Genomic DNA, 22,133 nt, shown 5'->3' with positions numbered 1-22,133 from the left:
CTGCAAAGGAGAGTACACATACATGACTTACACGGGTGGTCCTTACAGCCCTGCAAAGGAGAGTACACATACATGACTTACACGGGTGGTCCTTACAGCCCTGCAAAGGAGAGTACACACACTGTGAGACTCTCACACACTCACGTACACACACTCATACTCACACTCACACAGTAGTGTTGACTCACCACCAGGAAGACACTGAGGGTCTCTTTTTTAGGATTGATGGTGTGCGTGTTGTTGTTGTTGATCTTTAAAGGGTTAATCAGGTCCCTGACGTGACATCTCACATCCTGTGGGAGAGAGAAAAGATCCATCAATCAATTATCAATCAATCACATTTGGATCAACTTGATCCACACCACCACAGTTCTGCAGAGTGTTTGACTTCACAGTGTGATTGTCTGTTGACTGGTAGAGAACCATGTGCAGGGGATACTGGTAGACTGTCTACCTCTATGGTACAGTACACAGTAGAGAAGCCTTACCTGTGAGGAGGTGACATGTGTCAGGTATAGCAGGATGTTCTCTCTAGGTGATAGGTACGGGTACATCACCCTCAGCTTTAGAGGAGGAGTCTCCATATCCACATCCTTTTTAACCTGGAGACCAGAGAGAGAGACAGGAAGTCACAGGTCTTTCAGTCAAAATGTAACCACATGTTGGTTTTTTCGAGCTTTGGCAACTTACTTTGGGTATATAATCAGTTAATTGCAGCCTACTCAAGTCACTTTTAATAGCTACTGTTTACGGTCCTCCTGGGCTGTATACTGAGTTCCCTGATTTCCTATTGGACCTCGTAGTCATGGCAGATAATATTCACATTTTTGGTAACTTCAATATTCACATGGAGAAGTCCACAGCCCTCAATGCTGCTGAATCAGCCTACTTTTCCAACCTGATTGAGGAGAGTAAAAATAATCAAACATTTATTTTTGATACAGTCGCAAAGGTAACTAAAAATAAGCATTCCCCAAGTGAGGATGGCCTTCAGTTCAGCAGTGATGAATTCATTTACTTTTTCGATCGTTCATGATAATTAGAAAGCAAATTCTTTGAATATCCATATTTCACCAAAACTCAGTTTTCCTGAGTCTGCACAGAACTGCCAAGACCAAGGATCAAAGGTTTTGTATCCTGTATCTCTCGTCACATTCATGAAAATAGTCATGGCCTCTAAACCTTCCAGCTGGCTACTGGACATGTTTCCAGCTAAACTACTGAAATAGCTACTTCCTGTACTTGGCCCTCCAATGTAGAACATAATAAACGGCTCCCTATCCTCTGAATGTGTACCAAACTCACTAAACGCGGCAGTAGTAAAGCCTCTCCTGAAAAAGCCGAACCTTGACCTGGATTTTTTTTTTTTACTCTCTGCCTATATTGAATCTCCCATTCTTCTATTATTGTTTTTTAAAAGTTGTTGCTCAGCAACTCACTGCCTTCCTGAAGATAAATAATGTATAAAAAATGCTCCAGTCTGGTTTTAGATTCCATCATAGTACTGAGACTGCACTTGTGAAGGTGGCAAATGACCTTTTAATGGTGTCAGACTAAGGCTCTGCATCAGTCCTTGTGCTCCTAGAACTTAGTGCCACTTTTCACACCATCGATCACCACATTCTTTTGGAAAGATTGGAAACCCAAATTGGTCTATACCAGGGGTTCTTAAACTTTTTCAGCCTGGGACCCAAATGAGAAATTCAGTGTTTTCCTGGGACCCAAGCTTAGAAAAACTATACATAAATATCGTACATTGATTGCCCTTATGCCTAAATCAAATGCAATATAGACAAAAATAAATAACAATGAAAAAAAATATCCATATAAATATCTATTAATGTCTATTTTCCCCCATTAAAAACACTTACATATCTGTCTAGGTTGGAACTGTTGCTGTTAAAATACAATAAATAATTTTCATTCTGAACTGGAATAAACGGACTGATCACATCACACAGATGTATAACAGAACACACACAGGCTTTTTGATAGTTCAACCCTAAGTAACAGTACAGATGAAAAATGATCAGGCCTACTGTACATGTTACTGTATAAATTATTGTTGAAAGAAAGTCAAGGTTGGAACTGTTGCTGTTAAGGATAGGGGGCAGTATTGAGAATTTAAAAAAAAAATATGTGCCCATTTTTAACTGCCTCCTACACCAACTCAGAAGCTAGGATATGCATATTATTAACAGAGTTGGATAGAAAACACTCTGAATTTTCTAAAACTGTTTGAATGGTGTCTGTAAGTATAACAAAACTCATTTGGCAGGCTTGCGTCCCACCTACTCAACAGCCAGTGTAATCCCGTGGCGCGATATTCAAATACCTCAAAAATGCAAAAACTTCAATTTTTCAAACATATGACTATTTTACACCATTTTAAAGACAAGACTCTCGTTAATCTAACCACACTGTCCGATTTCAAAAAGGCTTTACAACGAAAGCAAAACATTAGATTATGTCAGCAGAGTACCCAGCCAGAAATAATCAGACACCCATTTTTCAAGCTAGCATATAATGTCACATAAACCCAAACCACAGCTAAATGCAGCACTAACCATTGATGATCTTCATCAGATGACAACCCTAGGACATTATGTTATACAATACATGCATGTTTTGTTCAATCAAGTTCATATTTATATCAAAAACCAGCTTTTTACATTAGCATGTGACTAGCATGTGACTAGCATTCCCACCGAACACTGCCGGTGAATTTACTAAATTACTCACGATAAACGTTCACAAAAAACAACAATTATTTTAAGAATTATAGATACAGAACTCCTCTATGCACTCGCTATGTCCGATTTTAAAATAGCTTTTCGGTGAAAGCACATTTTGCAATATTCTCAGTAGATAGCCCGGCATCACAGGGCTAGCTATTTAGACACCCAGCAAGTTTAGCACTCACCAAAGTCAGATTTACTATAAGAAAAATGTTATTACCTTTGCTGTTCTTTGTCAGAATGCACTCCCAGGACTTCTACTTCAATAACAAATGTTGGTTTGGTCCCAAATAATCCATTGTTATATCCAAATAGCGGCGTTTTGTTCGTGCGTTCAAGACACTATCCGAAAGGGTAAATAAGGGTGACGAGCACGGCGCATTTCGTGACAAAATATTTCTAAATATTCCATTACCGTACTTCGAAGCATGTCAACCGCTGTTTAAAATCAATTTTTATGCAATTTTTCTCATAAAAAAGCGATAATATTCCGACCGGGAAAGCGTGTATACGTACAAAGAGAGAGAAAATAAAAACATCTCGTGCACGAGCCTGAGTCTCAGAGTACTCTGACCGGCCACTATCCAAACGCGATAATGTGTTTCAGCCTGGGACTGCCTCGATATCATTCAGCTTTTTCCCGGGCTCTGAGAGCCTATGGGAGCCGTAGGAAGTGTCACGTTACAGCAAAGATCCTCAGTCTTCAAAAAAAGAGCCAAGATGAACAACAACTTGTCAGACAGGCCACTTCCTGTTCAGAATCTTCTCAGGTTTTTGCCTGCCATATGAGTTCTGTTATACTCACAGACACCATTCAAACAGTTTTAGAAACTGTAGGGTGTTTTCTATCCAAAGCCAATAATTATATGCATATTCTAGTTACTGGGCAGGAGTAGTAACCAGATTAAATCGGGTATGTTTTTTATCCGGCCGTGTAAATACTGCCCCCTATCCCCAACAGGTTAAGGAGCTGTAAGAGGTTTTAAGAAAGGCTGGTCTACACAGACAAGTTCTTGCCTGGTTTAGATCTCATCTGTCAGTAAGATTTTAGTTCATCTTTGTGGATGGTTCGTCTTCTGACAAATCAATGGTAAGTTTTGGTGTTCCTCAAGGTTCTGTTTTAGGACCACTATTGTTTTCACTATATATTCTACCTCTTGGTGACTTTCCCTGCTATGCAGACGACACACAGCTGTACATTTTGATGAAACATGGTGAAGCCATGTTTCATCAAAATGGTGAAGGCTATGTTGAAGGCTATGTTTCAGACATAAGGAAGTGTGATGGCGGAAAATGTTTTCAAATCAAATCGTAATAATCACATGTGCCAAATACAACAGGTGTAGACCTTCTTTTTTTACCTTTATTTAACTAGGCAAGTCAGTTAAGAACAAATTCTTATTTTCAATGACAGTCTAGGAACAACTGCCTTGTTCAGGGGCAGAACGACAGATTTGTACCTTGTCAGCTCGGGGATTCGAACTTGCAACCTTTCGGTTACTAGTCCAACGCTAACCACTAGGCTACCCTGCCGCCCCACCTTACAGTGAAATGCTTACTTACAAGCCCCTAACAATGCAGTTTAAAAAATACGAATAAGAATAAGAAATAAAAGGAACAAGTAATTAAAGAGCAGCAGTAAAATAACAATAATGAGACTATATGCAGGGGGTACCAGTACAGAGTCAATGTGCGGGGGAACCTGTTAGTCGAGGTAATTGAGGTAATATGCCAGCTCCCCTCTTTCTACTGTGATTCTCTGCCTCTGACCCTATAGAGTACCACAGTATGAAACACAGCACTTATTTTAAGTGTTTCTAAAATCCCCTATGGGAAAAATGTATGGTGGAAAAAATGATTGGAACCATTTCCCTGTTTGACAGCTAGGTTTTATGGGTATTATGATGCCTCCACTGTGGGGCTCTATTACAGGGACTGAGTCACTGACTTGCTAGTGCTCTCCCATGCTTTCCCTAGGAGGGGTGAATCACATCTTGCCAGGCTCTTTTTTTGCTATACTAGACTTGAGTGGGTTGAGTCACTGATGTTATGGGTGAGATCTTCGTGGGCAATACTCCGCCTTGTGGTAAGTTGGTGGTCTGTTGATATCCCTCTAGTGGTGTGGGGGCTGTGATTTGGCAAAGTGGGTGGGGTTATATCCTGCCTGGTTGGTATTCTCGGACGGGGTCACAGTGTCCCCCGACCCCCCCCCCTGTCTCAGTCTCCAATATCTATGCTGCAATAGACGATGTGCCGGGGGGCTAGGGTCAGTCTGTCCTATCTGGTGAATTTCTTGTGTCTTATCTGGTGCCCTGTGTGATCTTCATTGTGCTCCCTCTAATTCTCCTAACTCTCTCTCTCTTCCCTTGGACCAGGCCTCAGGACTACCTGGCCTGACAACTCCTGGCTGTCCCCATCCCCAGTCCACCTGGTCATGCTGCTGATCCAGTTTCCGCTGTTCTGCCTGTGGTTATGGAAACCTGACCTGTTCACCGGACCTGCTGTTTCAACCCTCTCTCTCTCTACCACACCTGCTAGCCTTAATGGCCATGTACTCTTACCCTCTCCACCAGCCACCACTCAGAGCCTGGTTCCTCTCTACCCAGTACAGCCAGAAAAGCACTGGCCACCCCTCAGAGCCTGGTTCCTCTCTAGGTTTCTTCCTAGGTTCCTGCCTTTCTAGGGAGTTTTTCCTAGCCACCATGCTTCTACATCTGCATTGCTTGCTGTTTGGGGTTTTAGGCTGGGTTTCTGTATATAAACTTTGTGACATCTGCTGATGTATAAAGGGCTTTATAAATACATTTAATTGAATTGCTCTTATCCCCTGGCCTTATCTAAGCAGGTATTACTATGGTCTACAGTATGTGGGTCTTACCGTATAGATGATCTTGACCTCTTCTCCTATCACACTGGTGTGGTTGAAGACGCTGGGGTACTGCTCTCCCTCTTTCACTATGATGTGGTCCTCCTTCATATGCCTGTCACTGAGTGATAGAGGGATTATGGATGGAGAGATGGAGGGGTGAGACAGGAGATGGAAAGATGAGAAAGGAGATGGAAAGATGAGAGGAGATGGAAAGGTGAGACAGGAGATGGAAAGGTGAGACAGGAGATGGAAAGGTGAGACAGGAGATGGAAAGATGAGACAGGAGATGGAAAGATGAGACAGGAAATGGAAAGATGAGAAAGGAGATGGAAAGATGAGACAGGAGATGGAAAGATGAGATGGAAAGATCAGAAAGGATATGGAAAGATGAGACAGGATATGGAAAGATGAGACAGGAAATGGAAAGATGAGACAGGAGATGGAAAGATGAGACAGGATATGGAAAGATGAGATGGAAAGATGAGACAGGATATGGAAAGATTTGAAAAAAGGTCATACTCTGATACTGTACCTGTATTTTTTATGGAAATAAAAATGTCCTGTACGTGTTATAGCTGCTGCTGTCTGTACTCACGCAGTGAATCTGAGTCCAGCCTCGTACTTCACAGGGATGGAGATTCTCACAGAGTTGTCATGGAGGGTGGTATTCAATTCCTCACTGTCACTGTAGGAATGAGAAAAGTCATTGCATTAGAATTTTGACATTTCAATATTTCTTCTTTGCTCACTCATTCATTTTAAATTGTTGAGATGTAGCATAGAACTCGGGACTCCCCAGAAAACACTAGCCATTGTTACTGTGTGGACTATCCTGGCTAAATAAATAAAAGGAATGAATGAACACCATGGCTTACTGTACCTGGTTGCAGTTACGTTGATGTGAATTTCTTTCCAGACGTGTGCAGGGTTGACTTCAAACAGGATCTCAAACACCTCCTGGAGGGAGAACAAGCAAAACCGATCAGTGGCCTATTCATCACAAAATGAAACATGAAGTACATAGTGAGTCTAATGCTACGAGGATAGATACGTGTGATTGCAAGAATCGTCTTACCTCTACATTGCTTTTGAGGAATGGATATCCCACAGCACACTCAACTTTGGTATTATTCAGACTGCAGACTTTGTCATTAGCCTGCAGAGTAAAGGGTTGAAATCACATATAATGTCAATGTCAAAACCCATACTGACGGACTGATTCCCAACATCCAAGAAATCAATGTAAATCAAAGCTACACAACAGCTCTACAAACATAGAGAAGGATCTCACCTTGACTTTGACGTAGTTTATGTTTTCAGTAAAGCTGAGCATGACTTTGGTGTTGTAAGCATTGTCTTGACTGTTTCTAATGGTAATGAGCACATGGAACTTTTCCTTGTTGGCGTTGATCACAAGACTGGAAAGAATAGGAAAGTTATTACTGTAGCAGGGCTGGTTTTACTGTAATATTATTACTGTAGCAGGGCAGATTTTACTGTAATATTATTACTGCTCCAGGGCAGATGTTACTGTAATGTTATTACCGTAGCAGGGCAGATTTTACTGTAATGTTATTACTGTAGCAGGGTAAATTTTACTGTAATGCTGTGACACTTCATCTGGACCAACACAAGAGGGCGCTAAAGTACAATACAAGGGCAACATACCGGTCAATGAACTACCAAGCAACTGCCATAAAATCATGACAGTTAGATGGATTGAAAGAATACAATCTTTGTAACAATACCTTTGTATACTTGGCACAGCCTTCAGAGATAGGTCAGCTATGCACTTGTCATCGCTCCCACAGTCCACCAAAGGAATCTGAATGACGTGTGCATGGTTACAAGCAGTATGGAATAGACCATGTACAAGACAGTTCTATCAATGAAGCAGTCGAAAACTGCTTACATGTACCTACATGTACATATTACCTCAATTACCTCAACACCGGTGCCCCCGCACATTGACTCTGAACCGGTACCTCCTGTATATAGCCCCGCTATTGTTATTTACTGCTGCTCTTTAAATATTGTTATTCTTACCTCTTACTTTTCTTTGAAGGTATTTTCTTAAAACTGTGTTATCATCCTGTTCTACCATGGTGTTAACATCCTGTTCTACCACAGTGTTAACATCCTGTTCTACCATGGTGTTAACATCCTGTTCTACCACTGTGTTAACATCCTGTTCTACCACTGTGTTAACATCCTGTTCTACCACTGTGTTAACATCCTGTTCTACCACTGTGTTAACATCCTGTTCTACCACGGTGTTAACATCCTGTTCTACCACTGTGTTAACATCCTGTTCTACCACTGTGTTAACATCCTGTTCTACCACTGTGTTAACATCCCGTCCTACCACGGGGTTAACATCCTGTTCTACCACTGTGTTAACATCCTGTTCTACCACGGTGTTAACATCCTGTTCTACCACTGTGTTAACATCCTGTTCTACCACTGTGTTAACATCCTGTTCTACCACTGTGTTAACATCCTGTTCTACCACGGTGTTAACATCCTTTTCTACCACTGTGTTAACATCCTGTCCTACCACGGGGTTAACATCCTCTCTACCACGGTGTTAACATCCTGTTCTACCACTGTGTTAACATCCTGTTCTACCACTGTGTTAACATCCTGTTCTACCACTGTGTTAACATCCTGTTCTACCACGGTGTTAACATCCTGTTCTACCACGGTGTTAACATCCTGTTCTACCACTGTGTTAACATCCTGTTCTACCACTGTGTTAACATCCTGTTCTACCACTGTGTTAACATCCAGCCACATGTTTTGTCTCCCTCTGTCCTTTTGCCAAACAACTCATTAAAACTATGTGTGTGGGAGCTGCACCATTGGAACTGGATAACAGGCTGTCAGTGTTTTAGAGCCTCTGATAGGAACTAGTGATGGATGGAAGACAGCCGTTGGAGAGAATATTCACCCTCTACAGCGCTGGAAGGAGCCAGAGTGTATGAGTGTGTAAAGTACTGATTACTGACTCTGCTCACACAGTGCCTATTCACTGTTGCAATATATGATAGCTGAGGTCTATAGTTAGGTAAGAAAATCAGATGTGTGCATGCACACACGTATTGTTAGCCAAGTAGGGCCAGTAGTGGCTAAAGAGGGAAGCAAGCCAAGGTATACAAAATTCATGGAAAGCCAAAAGTTACTGGTGTGTGTGTGTGTGTGCTTGTGTGTTAAATCTGCCGCATTGTGGTTCATTTTACCGTTTTGTTGAGTGACGTTGGTAAGTCTCCATCCAGGACGGGGCCTGTTTCCTCAGCCAGACCAAACTCTAGGGAGACCATGATGGGGTCTCTGAAGTCCAGATTAGCCTGAGGAGATAATATCATTATACGAACAGTGTATCTACTGCACACTCTTAGCTGTACATAGACAAGCTTTTGCTAACTGACAGAGTACTGTATCGTTTTTTTAAAATGCATTTTTATCAAACGTCAGTATTTCTCATCTTTATGTACCAATAGAGGCTCTTCAGAGGAGGAAGGGGAGGACCATCTTCCTCAGTGAATTTAATATTTTTTTAAATTGTAAAACATTTAAAAAGTTAGCCTTTTAGATTAAACTACACTAAATATAATCATGTCACCAAATAACTGATTAAAACACAATGTTTCGCAACGAAGGTCTACCGTAGCCTCAACAGCACTCTGTAGGGTAGCACCATGGTGTAGCCGGATGACAGCTAGTTTTCGTCCTCCTCTGGGTACATTGACTTCAATACAAAACCTAGGAGGCTAATGGTTCTCACACCCTTCCATAGACTTACACAGTAATTACGACAACTTCCGGAGGACGTGCTCCAGCCTATCAGCGCTCTTGCAGCATGAACTGACATGTTGTCCACCCAATCAAAGGATCAGAGAATTAATCTAGTACTGAAAGCATAAGATACAGCTAGCTGGCACTGCAGTGTATAAAATGTGATGAGTAGATGGCTCAAAGAGAGAGAAAGACAATAGTTCAACACTTTTGAACAAATTCATTTCTTCCAAAATGAAGGCGAAGCAAAAGAGAAATAGAGAGAGATTTCGTCATTTTTTTCACTTTGAGTTTCATTTACAGTACTTAGCTAGCAAATGCAGCTAGCTAGTTTAGCCTACTGAAACACCCTGCTCAAACAGGGGGATGCTATGTTAGCTAGCTGGCTATGACTTTCCAACACAACACTGGAACTCTTCCAAGTCAAGGTAATCTTTTGGTATTACTAATTTATTGTCACCAGGGCCCACCCGTGTAACTGCTTACTGACTGTACACTAAAGTTACTGCATGATTGTAGCAGGTTTACTAACACGTTAGTTCTATTAGATATACTGACTATAACATTACTTTAGCTTGATCAGGGGTGTATTCATTCTGCCAATTCTGTTGAAAAATGTTTCTTGAACGGAAGCAAACGGAACAAAGCGTGGATAAACATACCTGAATTTGTCCAATAGAAACTCTTGTTTGCAACTGTTGGACTAATGTTTACAGCCTACATCAGATAGATGCAGGCAAGAGTGTGCAAGGCGGTATTGAATGTGTCACTGTCTGTCACCTCAAATTTGTCTCTCAACCTGTGTGCACCTACGTCGTAAACTTTCATTCATAGGCTAGGTTGTAACAACCTCATGATGGGTATAGGGACAATTGAGTATCATGTAGTAGCCTAAACCTATCGCTGTTACATTGAACTGGGTGAATGGAATATGAATGACAGTCATCCAATATGTTGTCATTGAAATAAGGCCATGCTCATGAACAAATAATTGTCCTCCCTCATGTTAAATGGCACTGACCGCCACTGTTATGTACCGTAGGCTTCTGTATGCCTTAGATCTAATTCGCTGTATCAAATCAAAATCAAATGTTATTGGTCGCATACACACATTTAGCAGATGTTATTGCGGGTGTCGCGAAATGTTTGTGTTCCTAGCTCCAACAGTGCAGTAGTATCCAACAATACACAACAATACACATGTACAGTTGAAGTCGGAAGTTTACATACACATTAGCCAAATACATTTAAACTCAGTTTTTCACAATTCCTGACATTTAATCCTAGTAAAAATTCCCTGTCTTAGGTCAGTTAGGATCACCACTTTATTTTAAGAATGTGAAATGTCAGAATAATAGTAGAGAGAATGATTTATTTCAGCTTTTATTTCTTTCATCACATTCCCAGTGGGTCAGAAGTTTACATACACTCAATTAGTATTTGGTAGCATTGCCTATAAATTGTTTAACTTGGGTCAAACATTTCGGGTAGCCTTCCACAAGCTTCCCACAGTAAGTTGGGGGAATTTTGGCCCATTCCTCCTGACAGAGCTGGTGTAACTGAGTCAGGTTTGTAGGCCTCCTTGCTCGCACACGGTTTTTCAGTTCTGCTCACAAATTTTCTATAGAATTGAGGTCAGGGCTTTGTGATGGCCACTCCAATACCTTGACTTTGTTGTCCTTAAGCCATTTTGCCACAACTTTGGAAGTTTGCTTGGGGTCATTGTCCATTGGGAAGAACCATTTGCGACCAAGCTTTAACTTTCTGACTGATGTCTTGGGATATTGCTTCAATATATTCACATAATTTTCCTTCCTCAGGATGCCATCTATTTTGTGAAGTGCACCAGTCCCTCCTGCAGCAAAGCACCCCCACAACATGATGCTGCCACCCCCGTGCTTCACGGTTGGGATGGTGTTCTTCGGCTTGCATGCTTCCAAACATAAGGATGGTCATTATGGCCAAACAGTTCTATTTTTGTTTCATCAGACCAGAGGACATTTCTCCAAAAAGTACGATCTTTGTCCCCATGTGCAGTCGCAAACCATAGTCTGGCTTTTCTGTGAAGATTTTGGAACAGTAGCTTCTTCCTTGCTGAGCGGCCTTTCAGTTTATGTCGATGTAGGACTCGTTTTACTGTGGATATAGATACTTTCGTAGCAGTTTCCTCCAGCATCTTCACAAGGTCCTTTGCTGTTGTTCTGGGATTGATTTGCACTTTTCGCACCAAAGTACGTTCATCTCTAGGAGACAGAACGCGTCTCCTTCCTGAGCGGTATGACGGCTGCGTGGTGCCATGGTGTTTATACTTGCGTACTATTGTTTGTACAGATGAACGTGGTACCTTCAGGGGTTTGGAAATTGCTCCCAAGGATGAACCAGACTTGTGGAGGTCTGATTTCTTTTGATTTCCCATGATGTCAAGCAAAGAGGCACTGAGTTTGAAGGTCGGCCTTGAAATACATCCACAGGTACACCTCCAGTTGACTCAAATGTCAATTAGCCTGTCAGAAGCTTCTAAAGCCATAACATAATTTTCTGGAATTTTCCAAGCTGTTTAAAAGCACAGTCAACTTAGTGGATGTAAACTTCTGACCCACTGGAATTGCGATACAGTGAGTTATAAGTGAAATAATCTGTCTGTAAACAATTGTTGGAAAAATTACTTGTGTCATTCACAAAGTAGATGTCCTAACCGACTTGTCAAAACTACAGTTTGTTAACAAGAAATTTGTGGAGTGGTTGAAAAACGAGTTTTAATGACTCCAACCTAAGTGTATGTAAACTTCCGACTTCAACTGTATAACCCGTACTGTTATCAGTAGTCCCTCTGGATTATGAGGACTGCATGTCAATTAGTTCTCCTCCTGGGAGGACAATGTGAGTTATGTGTCTCTATCAGACAGCAGAAAGCATCTTTGTTCCAGTTGGGATGGACAGCATGTGATCTGTCTGGCTACATGGTGTACCAGATCGCTAGGGCATATCTCCACTGGAATGCATTGTGACTGCACCCCCCAACCGTATACCAGCTCTCTCTCTCTCTCTACTCCTCTATTTTGGTTTTCTTTCAAAATCCTCTCCTCTCTTCACCCCCTCTCTCTCCCCTCTCTCTCTCTACTCCTCTTTTTTGTCTCTTTCTCTTTCCAACTCCTCTCTTCAACACCCCCTCCCCCCCTCAGAGGTACTGGGGGTAGTTTAACAGTCCTCTCTCTCTCTCTCTCTCTCTCTCAGAGGTACTGGGGGTGGTTAACCAGTCCTCTCTCTCTCTCTCTCTCTCTCAGAGGTGCTGAGGGTGGTTAACCAGTCCTCTCTCTCTCTCTCTCTCTCTCAGAGGTACTGAGGGTGGTTAACCAGTCCTCTCTCTCTCTCTCCCTTTCTCAGAGGTGCTGAGGGTGGTTAACCAGTCCTCTCTCTCTCTCTCTCTCTCTCAGAGGTACTGGGGGTGGTTAACCAGTCCTCTCTCTCTCTCAGAGGTGCTGAGGGTGGTTAACCAGTCCTCTCTCTCTCTCTCAGAGGTACTGGGGATGGTTAACCAGTCCTCTCTCTCTCTCAGAGGTACTGGGGATGGTTAACCAGTCCTCTCTCTCTCTCCCAGAGGTACTGGGGGTGGTTAACCAGTTCTCTCTCTCTCTCAGAGGTACTGGGGATGGTTAACCTGTCCTCTCTCTCTCTCCCAGAGGTACTGGGGGTGGTTAACCAGTCCCCTCTCTCTCTCTCTCTCTCCCAGAGGTACTGGGGGTGGTTAACCAGTCCCCCCTCTCTCTCTCTCTCTCTCTCTCTCTCAGAGGTACTGGGGGTGGTTAACCAGTCCTCTCTCTCTCTCTCTCTCTCTCTCTCTCTCTGAGGTACTGGGGATGGTTAACCAGTCCTCTCTCTCTCTCTCTTTCTACCCCTTTCTCAGAGGTACTGGGGATGGTTAACCAGTCCTCTCTCTCTCTGAGGTACTGGGGATGGTTAACCAGTTCTCTCTCTCTTTCTCTCTCTCTCTCTCTCTCTCTCTCTCTCTCAGAGGTACTGGGGGTGGTTAACCAGTCCTCTCTCTCTCCCTCTCTCTCTCTCTCTCTCAGAGGTACTGGGGATGGTTAACCAGTCCCCTCTCTCTCTCTTTCTACCCCTTTCTCAGAGGTACTGGGGATGGTTAACCAGTCCTCTCTCTCTCTGAGGTACTGGGGATAGTTAACCAGTCCTCCCTCTCTCTCTCTTTCTCTCTCTCAGAGGTACTGGGGGTGGTTAACCAGTCCTCTCTCTCTCTCTCTCTCTCTCTTTCTACCCCTTTCTCAGAGGTACTGGAGATGGTTAACCAGTCCTCTCTCTCTCTCTCTCTCTCTCTGAGGTACTGGGGATGGTTAACCAGTCCTCCCTCTCTCTCTCTCTCTCTCTCTCTCTCTCAGAGGTACTGGGGATGGTTAACCAGTCATTGTCGAGGCATTCTCTCTGGTTCTGGTTCCCATTACATTCAAAGTCTTCTGTTTTATTAAACCTCTGTTCTTTTCATCGGGCATCCTCAATAAAACCTTATATTGTACTGCTATTTGCTACAAAACAATCAATGTAATGTGAATCGATTTCTAGGCTTCTTTAAAGCCGAATACTTGTATCTACAGTAATGGGCCTTTTGGAAAAGGGGTTGTTTTACTGGAGAAGCTTTTCCTTTGATCAAGAGAAGGAGATCTGTCTCCACTTTCATGTTAAGAGCTTTCCTACCATGAATCAATAAGAGCAACTTGTCTTCCTACTGTACATCCATCCACTACACTCACAGGCCTGTCTACTGAGATACTAATAGCCATTTAGCCTGGTCCCAGGCTTTGTGCTGTCTTGCCTATCAACAACTCCTATGGTCATTGTCATGCCAAACATAAGAGTTGTCTATACATCACAAACCGATCTGGGGCCAGGCTAAAAACTTTCTCTGATGTAATCATAATGAAAATGGAAACCCATATCCCCTCTCTGGTTCAAACTCTGCAGACGGTAACACATTCAACTGTGTTCTACTAGTATGTAAGAGACAGAGTTTTTCTATGGGGCCGTTTTCTCTCTCTCTCCTCCCCCTCTATCTCTCCCTCCCTATCTCACCCTCCTCTCTTCCTCTCTCCATGTTGACCAGGCTGATTGAAGAAGGATTTACTTGCCTTCATGGCAAAGGAATGCTCCAGACACAGAGCATCTATGATATTGGCGGTGACCTGGACCTTCCTCTCACTCTTCTCGTCAGGGTTGACAAACGCTGCCCTCGACTTTGCCCTCAGAGAGTCCAGAGTCAGGTTGTACTTAATGGCTGAAACACAACAAATACCAAATCCTGTAACTTTCCCATAATTCCCAGGTTTTCCAGAAATCCTGGAGAAAAGACTGTCTGGTTTACAGTTGATATTTTACTCCTTTAGTAGATGCTCTTATCCAGAGACAGTTACAATCATTGCATTTAATTGAAGTGTTTACACTGTAAACATTCAAACATACTGGAAGTGTGTTTATCAGACTCACCTGTGCCCAAGTTAGGGTGGTCCTTCTCAGACTTGACACGGTAGCTAAAGCAGACCCTGGTCTTCACACACACGGTGGCTCTCTCACCCAGCACACAGTCTTCAGAGGGCTGCTGTAGGTTGATCTTGTTTGGGTCAAAGGTCATGTTGGCATAAAGCTCAGCAACATCCTTGGACCTGGATGACAAACAACAGAAATTCAGAAACTTGTAACTGGCATATGAAACTGTTACAATAATCAATGAACTGTGAATGAAACTACATTTTTATTTAAATCTACAAAAAAAGAGGAGAAGCCAAAACGGTATAGCTATAGTTCTTTACACATTAAACCTAAAAATCGAATTAAAAGCACATATTCATTTATTATGTAAAGATGTGTGCAAGCACTCTATAAACCATGTCACCGGCCATGATGGCTCTACAAAAGGATCCATAGCCAAGTTATACAGTGCATTCAGAAAGTATTCAGACCCCTTGAATTTTTCCATATTTTGTTGTGTTACAGCCTTATTCTAAAATGGATTAAATATCCCATAAATAACTGAAAACTGAAATATCACATTTACAAAAGTATTCAGACCCTTTACTCAGTACTTTGTCAAAGCACCTTTGGCAGCGATTACATCCTCGAGTCTTCTTGGGTATGACGCTAGAAGCTTGGCACACCTGTATTTGTGGAGTTTCTCCCATTCTTCTCTGCAGATCCTCTCACAGTCTGTCAGGTTGGATGGGGAGCGTTATTGCTCAGGTATTTTCAGGTCTCTCCAGAGATGTTCGACAGGGTTCAAGTCCGGGCTCTGGCTGGGCCACTCAAGGACATTCAGATACTTTAAAAAAAAAATGTTTAAAATGTGTTTTCTGTTGGGGTGGATCAGCTTTAATATTGAGGAAAGATTGTTGCTTCCATCAATGAAATTGTCTTCATCATTTCCAATCCCACTCAGTCCTATTCAGAGACATGTCCTGAAGCCACTCCTGCATTGGTTTGGCTGTGTGCTTAGGGTCGTTGTCCTGTTGGAAGGTGAACCTTCGCCCTAGTCTGAGGTCCTGAGCGCTTTGGAGCAAGTTTTCATCAAGAATCTCTCTGTACTTTGCTCCGTTCATCTTTCCCTCGATCCTGACTTATCTCCCAGTCCCTGCCGCTGAAAAACATCCCCACAACATGATGCTTCCACCACCATGCTTCACCGTAGGGATGGTGCCAGGTTTCCTCCAGACGTGACGCTTTGCATTCAGGCCAAAGAGTTCAATCTTGGTTTCATCAGACTAGAGAATCTTGTTTCTCATTGTCTGAGAGTCCTTTAGGTGTCTTTTGGCAACTCCAAGCGAGCTGTCATGTGCCTTTTACTGAGTAGCTTCCGTCTGGCCACTCTACCATAAAGGCCTGATTAGTGGAATGCTGCAGAGATGGTTGTCCTTCTGGAAGGTTCTCGCATCTCCACAGAGGAACTCTGGAGCTGTCAGCATGACCATCGGGTTCACCCTTCTCCCCCGATTGCTCAGTTTGGCCGGGTACCCAGCTCTAGGAAGAGTCTTGGTGGTTCCAAACTTCTTCCATTTAAGAATGATGGAGGCCACTGTGTTCTTGGGGACCTTTAATGCTGCAGACATTTTTTGGTACCCTTTCCCAGATCTGTGCAATCCACAATCCTGTCTCTGAGCTCTACGGACAATTCCTTCGACCTCATGGCTTGGTTTTTGCTCTGACATGCACTGTGAACTGCGGGACCTTATATAGACTGGTGTGTGCCTTACCAAATCATGTCTAATCAATTGAATTTACCACAGGTGGACTCCAATCCAGTTGTAGAAACATCTTAAATATGATCATTGGAAACAGGATGCACCTGAGCTCAATTTCGAGTCTCATAGCAAAGGGTCTGAATACTTATAAGGCTTTTAAAAGAAAAATTGTAATACATTCCCAAAAATTTCTATAAACCTGTTTTCACTTTGTCATTATGGGGTATTGTGTGTAGATTGATGAAGGGAAAAAATGATGTAATCAATTTTAGAATAAGGCTGTAACGTAACAAAATGGGGAAAAGGGTATTGGGGACCCCAGCCAGGGATCCGCCCACTCAGTTTCAGCTGGAACAGGCCTTGCAGAGTCACTACTCTGCTTAACAGAACGTCACTGTAGATAGTTAGTCACTCCCTAATTCCAGAGCATCCATGACAGCTTGATACTGCAGCTGGAGCTGAAGTACATTCGGGAAGTATCCCTGGCTGGGGTCCCTGTGGTATGAAATGTTGGCTCAACTCCAGAAGAGAAGAGAAAGAGAGGAGAGGACAGGACAGGACAGGAGAGGCTCCATGAGAGAAGAGGAGGAGCAGGGTTTTGAACAAGGAGAGGAAGGTGTTGTTGGTTTAAATCCTGAAAGGGACACAGCTGTATAAACCAAAGTGACAGTCTTTGATAGATGAGATAATGTTATAATAATAACGTTTTGTGAGATATTTGAGGTTACTGCTATTACTAATAGTCCAAGTGGAGTGTGTGTGTGCGTGAATGTGTGTGTGGGTTCATGCGCGTGTTTGATACTGAACGCTGAGGCACTAAACACTCACCAGAACAAAGAAGCCCCTCCCAGCCCTCCGATGGTAATGTCTATAATTCCGTCTCCGTTCAGATCCATGACTCCGTGGATCGACTGGCCAAAGAACTTAGTCTTCACCCCGTCTCCAGGGCCTGGGATACGCTGAAACCACACCAGAACACACATACTTTCAGAAGGCTAACATTAACGACTCTCACTTTTACTGTATACTCTTAATACTGTAATATTGTAATTTTACTGTAACTTACTGTAACCTTACTGTAGAACAGTCGGAGAACACATGGTCTTGTCTTTCTTTACCTGCACATATTTTTCCTTGATGGTCTTCTTGGCTCCATGGTAGACGTAGACTGCCCCTTTGTGGTCGTTCTCCAGTGGCGCCCCGATGGCCACGTCCCGGTTCCCGTCCAGGTCCAGGTCACTGACCTCTGCGATGGCGGTGCCGAAGCGGGCGCCACACGGGCCGTTGGTGTTGACGATGGTGCAACCGTGGGAGTGGGCCGAGGTACAACACGTCTGGTTGTCTGGCTTCAGTGTGGTCTGGTGCTCAAATAGGCCCTTCTAGGTAGGAAGGGGGGAGATGGAGAGACAGAGAGAGACGGGGGATAGAGAGCTGTTGAGTAACAGATAGATGTTTGGTGCACATCCTTAGACTGCTGTGTCTCTGTCCCTTCATTCTATAACACACAGAGATATAATTCAGCAGGCTGAAGAAATTCAGCTTGGCCCCTAAAACCCTCACAAACTTACAAATGCACAATTGAGAGCATCCTGTTGGACTGTATCCCCGCCTGGTACGGCAACTGCAGACTTTTAAAAAGCCATCACTAGCCAGCTTCCACCCGGTTACGTAACCCTGCACCTTAGAGGCTGCTGCCCTATATACATAGACTTGAAATCACTGGCCACTTTAATAATGGAACATTAGTCACTTTAATAATGGAACACTAGTCACTTTAATAATGTTTACATACTGCTTTACTCATTTCATATGTATATACTGTAGTCAATGCCACTCCGACATTGCTCATACTAATATTTCTATAATTCTTAATACTTCTTTTACTTTTCTATTTGTGTGTATTGTTGGGAATTGTTAGATAATACTGCACTGTTGGAACAGAAGCATTTCACTACACCCACAATAACATCTGCTAAATATATGTATGAGACCAATAAACTTTGATTTGATTTGAATTGTATTTCTGTGATAACACACATACCCCCAAAGTGCGCCAACAATATAGTAGTAAAGTCAAATAGTTACATTAATTATATGGCCGTTTCAACATTACTTACTACCTGTCCCAGACCTGCTGTTTTCAACTCTCTAGAGACAGCAGGAGAGATAGAGATACTCTGAATGATACTATGAAAAGCCACCTGACATTTACTCCTGAGGTGCTGACCTGTTGCACCCTCTACAACCACCATGATTATTATTATTTGACCCTGCTGGTCATCTATGAACATTTGAACATCTTGTCCATGTTCTGTTATAATCTCCACCCAGCACAGCCAGAAGAGGACTGATCACCCCTCATAGCCTGGTTCCTCTCTAGGTTTCTTCCTAGGTTCTGGCCTTTCTAGGGAGTTTTTCCTAGCCACTGTGCTTCTACACCTGCATTGCTTTCTGTTTGGGGTTATAGGCTGGGTTTCTGTACAGCACTTTGTGACATCAGCTGATGTAAGAAGGGCTTTATAAATACATTTGATTGATTGACTGATTGATGAATCAGGTCAACTACACACACAGTACACCACACACCTCATTGAGTTTGTAGACGTACACTTGTCCCTGTTCCTCCCTCTCTGGGCCCATGAACATAGGAGCTCCCACCAGCAGGATGTCTGTGTAGGAGTCCTGGTCAACATCCACCGTCTGGAGCACGCTGCCAAAGTAGGAGCCAATCTACAGGAGACAGACAGAGGTCAAAGTAGGAGACAATCAACAGGAGACAGACAGAGGTCAAAGTAGGAGCCAATCTACAGGAGAGAGACAGAGGTCAAAGTAGGAGACAATCTACAGGAGACAGACAGAGGTCAAAGTAGGAGACAATCAACAGGAGACAGACAGAGGTCAAAGTAGGAGCCAATCTACAGGAGACAGACAGAGGTCAAAGTAGGAGACAATCTACAGGAGACAGACAGAGGTCAAAGTAGGAGCCAATCAACAGGAGACAGACAGAGGTCACACTACGTTATAATCACTCAGCCTGAAATAGAAACGTGGTATGAGCTCATACTTTAATTTAATTAAGCAATAATGTCAGAGGGGATGTGGTATATGGTATATACACTGAGTGTACAAAACATTAAGAACACCTGCTCTTTCCATAGACCAAGTGCAACTCAATATTAGGAAGGTGTTCCTAATGTTTGGTATATTCAGTGTATATACGACGCAACGTGGAGTCAATCAAATGTATTTATATAGCCTTTTTTACATCAGCCGATGTCTATACAGTGCTATACAGAAACCCAGCCTAAAACCCCAAACAGCAAGCAATGCAGATGTAGAAGCATGGTGGCTAGGAAAAACTCCCTAGAAAGGCCGGAAACTAGGAAGAAACCTAGAGAGCTAAGGGCTGTGTCCAGGCACTCTAGAATAGGACTGGCACAGCCAGAAGAAGAAGAACCTTAGCCATGGTATATTGTCTTAAATACCACAGCTTTAAGCCACTCAGCATCCAGGGCTTGAACAACCCAGTTTATAATATAACTAGGCAAGTCAGTTAAGTTAATTCTTATTTACAATGACTGCATACCCCAGCCAACACTGGGCACCACTCTATGGGACTCCAAATCACAGCCAGATGTGATACAACCTGGATTTGAACCAGGGACTATAGTGACACCTCTTGCACTGAGATACAGTGCCTTAGACCACTGCGCCACTCAGGAGCCCACTATAATCTTAACCTCTACTGAATCTCAAACTAAAGTAGAACACAGTATGAGCTCATGCCTTGACATCAGGGACCTAATCGGAATTGTATGCTTTCAAATACAATTAGGGACCTAATTGCAGTATTTCAGTGCATTTCTACCTAATGTATACGAATGATGTCCTCAACTAGTTTGTGTCGCGTTGGTTACAGAGTGTATAGTCTCTTCCCACACTGCGGTGTCTAACCCTAACCCATGAGTTTGGCAAAGCAACCTACATAATGTAAAGATGTGTATTATGATGATGGTGGAAGATTGATGAATGACAACTGAACACACCTGCTCTCCTTTCAGTACTTGTGTGACTGTGATGACTCCCCCATCCAGTTTGTACACGATGACTCTGCCTGTGTGGTTGTACCGCGGTGCTCCTGTGATGTATAATACACCAATAGGGGTTGATGCTGCCTGTACGGCATAACCTGCAGGGAGGGCAGACACACATATTAGAGCAGTTCATGATCGCAGCTTAAGGACAGAGCATGTCCCTATCAGTGGGTTATTTTAGTACGTCTTCCTCCTGGCGTTAGTTCACTTTAGTCTCATTGTTAAGAGGATGTGACCTTGGGAATATAAGGTTCTATGTGCGCAAAGCATAGTTCTGATATTGAGCATAAATGTTTTCACATACCAGATCTCAGAACTGTTTTGTAGTGAATTCTTCTTTCTTAACCCATTAAGGTCCTCACCTAAAGTGAAGAGTATCAAAATCCTGAGACATTTGCAAATCATTTTTTTTTCGGGGGGTGTAATCGCAGATAGATCCTTATGGCTCTGAAATGTCAATCTGGGTTGAGCCATATGGTTCTAATTGACACTTCTGAATTTGACATGTCTGTTTTCAAGAAAACTGTAGCTATTTGAATACAGAAATTATAGAATAACACTATTTTACCACGATAGAGTCAGAACACATCATCGAATACATAAATAAATGCATGATGATCATCAGACAAATTACTGTTATCACTGAACAACGATGTGACAACAGGGAGATGGCAAAGACATGTTCTGATTGGTCTGTCTGTATTTGTTCAGGCTTGTGATTGGATTGCAGATTAAAAAAAACTTATAGCACCAAGTTCAAATGGGTTTATGCAGACAGAACTTTCTAGTAAAAATAATTTTACCTTAAAATGTACTTTAAAATTATCTAACTTCACAGACATGAAGAAGCATCTCAAGATCAACTATAGGTGACTAACACATTTTTGCCAATAATGTCAGCTAGAACCTTATAGTCCCAAGGTCTCGAGGAAGCAGTAAAACATTGAAGAACAGAGAGGAGTGTGTGTGTCACAGTGTCTGTGTGTGTGTGGTTCATTCTCTGAGCACTGTACCGAAGAGAGTTTTTAATGATCTGCTGTAACTCTGCCAGTGTTTGAGTTTGTCTGAAACGAACAACCACACAGATTGTTCTCGATGACACTTTTATTAAATAACATTATTCTTGAATCCCTCACAGCGTCTTCACTGTGGCCCACTGCCCCTCGTGCCCCCTACTGTTGGTCAGGTGTATTTATCTGAATGACAGGTATGATGTGCAATTAATAGATTGCATTTTAAGGTCGAAATGTGAAATTAATATGGTTGATTTTTAAGTTTATACCAGTGCAGTGATTAGTGCCACTTTTTAGGATGTCAATATAAATTAATGTATTTATTTTAATTTTGTCTTGCCTTTTAATCATTATATGTGTTATTGTTTTAACCATCGAGGACCACT

General features: G+C 42.6%; 1 protein-coding gene across 2 annotated transcripts in view; it reads right to left on the bottom strand.

Moving 5' to 3' along the window:
- itga1 (integrin, alpha 1) overlaps nt 1-22,133 on the bottom strand; it is a 94,913-nt gene that overhangs the window by 3,855 nt on the left and 68,925 nt on the right. Inside the window, exons 12-26 of one of the 2 annotated variants that reach the window (XM_014138709.3) lie at nt 20,687-20,829; nt 19,227-19,370; nt 17,759-18,019; nt 17,469-17,599; nt 14,896-15,071; nt 14,541-14,686; nt 8,847-8,954; nt 7,356-7,432; nt 6,899-7,025; nt 6,683-6,763; nt 6,488-6,564; nt 6,203-6,292; nt 5,617-5,725; nt 489-602; nt 189-293 (exon numbers count right to left, since the gene is read on the bottom strand). In XM_014138709.3, the coding sequence (XP_013994184.3) occupies nt 189-293; nt 489-602; nt 5,617-5,725; nt 6,203-6,292; nt 6,488-6,564; nt 6,683-6,763; nt 6,899-7,025; nt 7,356-7,432; nt 8,847-8,954; nt 14,541-14,686; nt 14,896-15,071; nt 17,469-17,599; nt 17,759-18,019; nt 19,227-19,370; nt 20,687-20,829 (1,889 nt within the window). The remainder of the gene's footprint in view (nt 1-188; nt 294-488; nt 603-5,616; nt 5,726-6,202; nt 6,293-6,487; nt 6,565-6,682; nt 6,764-6,898; nt 7,026-7,355; nt 7,433-8,846; nt 8,955-14,540; nt 14,687-14,895; nt 15,072-17,468; nt 17,600-17,758; nt 18,020-19,226; nt 19,371-20,686; nt 20,830-22,133) is intronic. The other variant, XM_014138710.3, reaches the window with a different exon arrangement.

This window comes from Salmo salar, chromosome 13 (assembly GCF_965601325.2).
Source record: "Salmo salar chromosome 13, fSalSal1, whole genome shotgun sequence".
NCBI lineage: Eukaryota > Metazoa > Chordata > Actinopteri > Salmoniformes > Salmonidae > Salmo > Salmo salar.
Note: the sequence above shows the minus strand (reverse complement) of the source record. Positions and strands in the feature narration are given on the sequence as shown.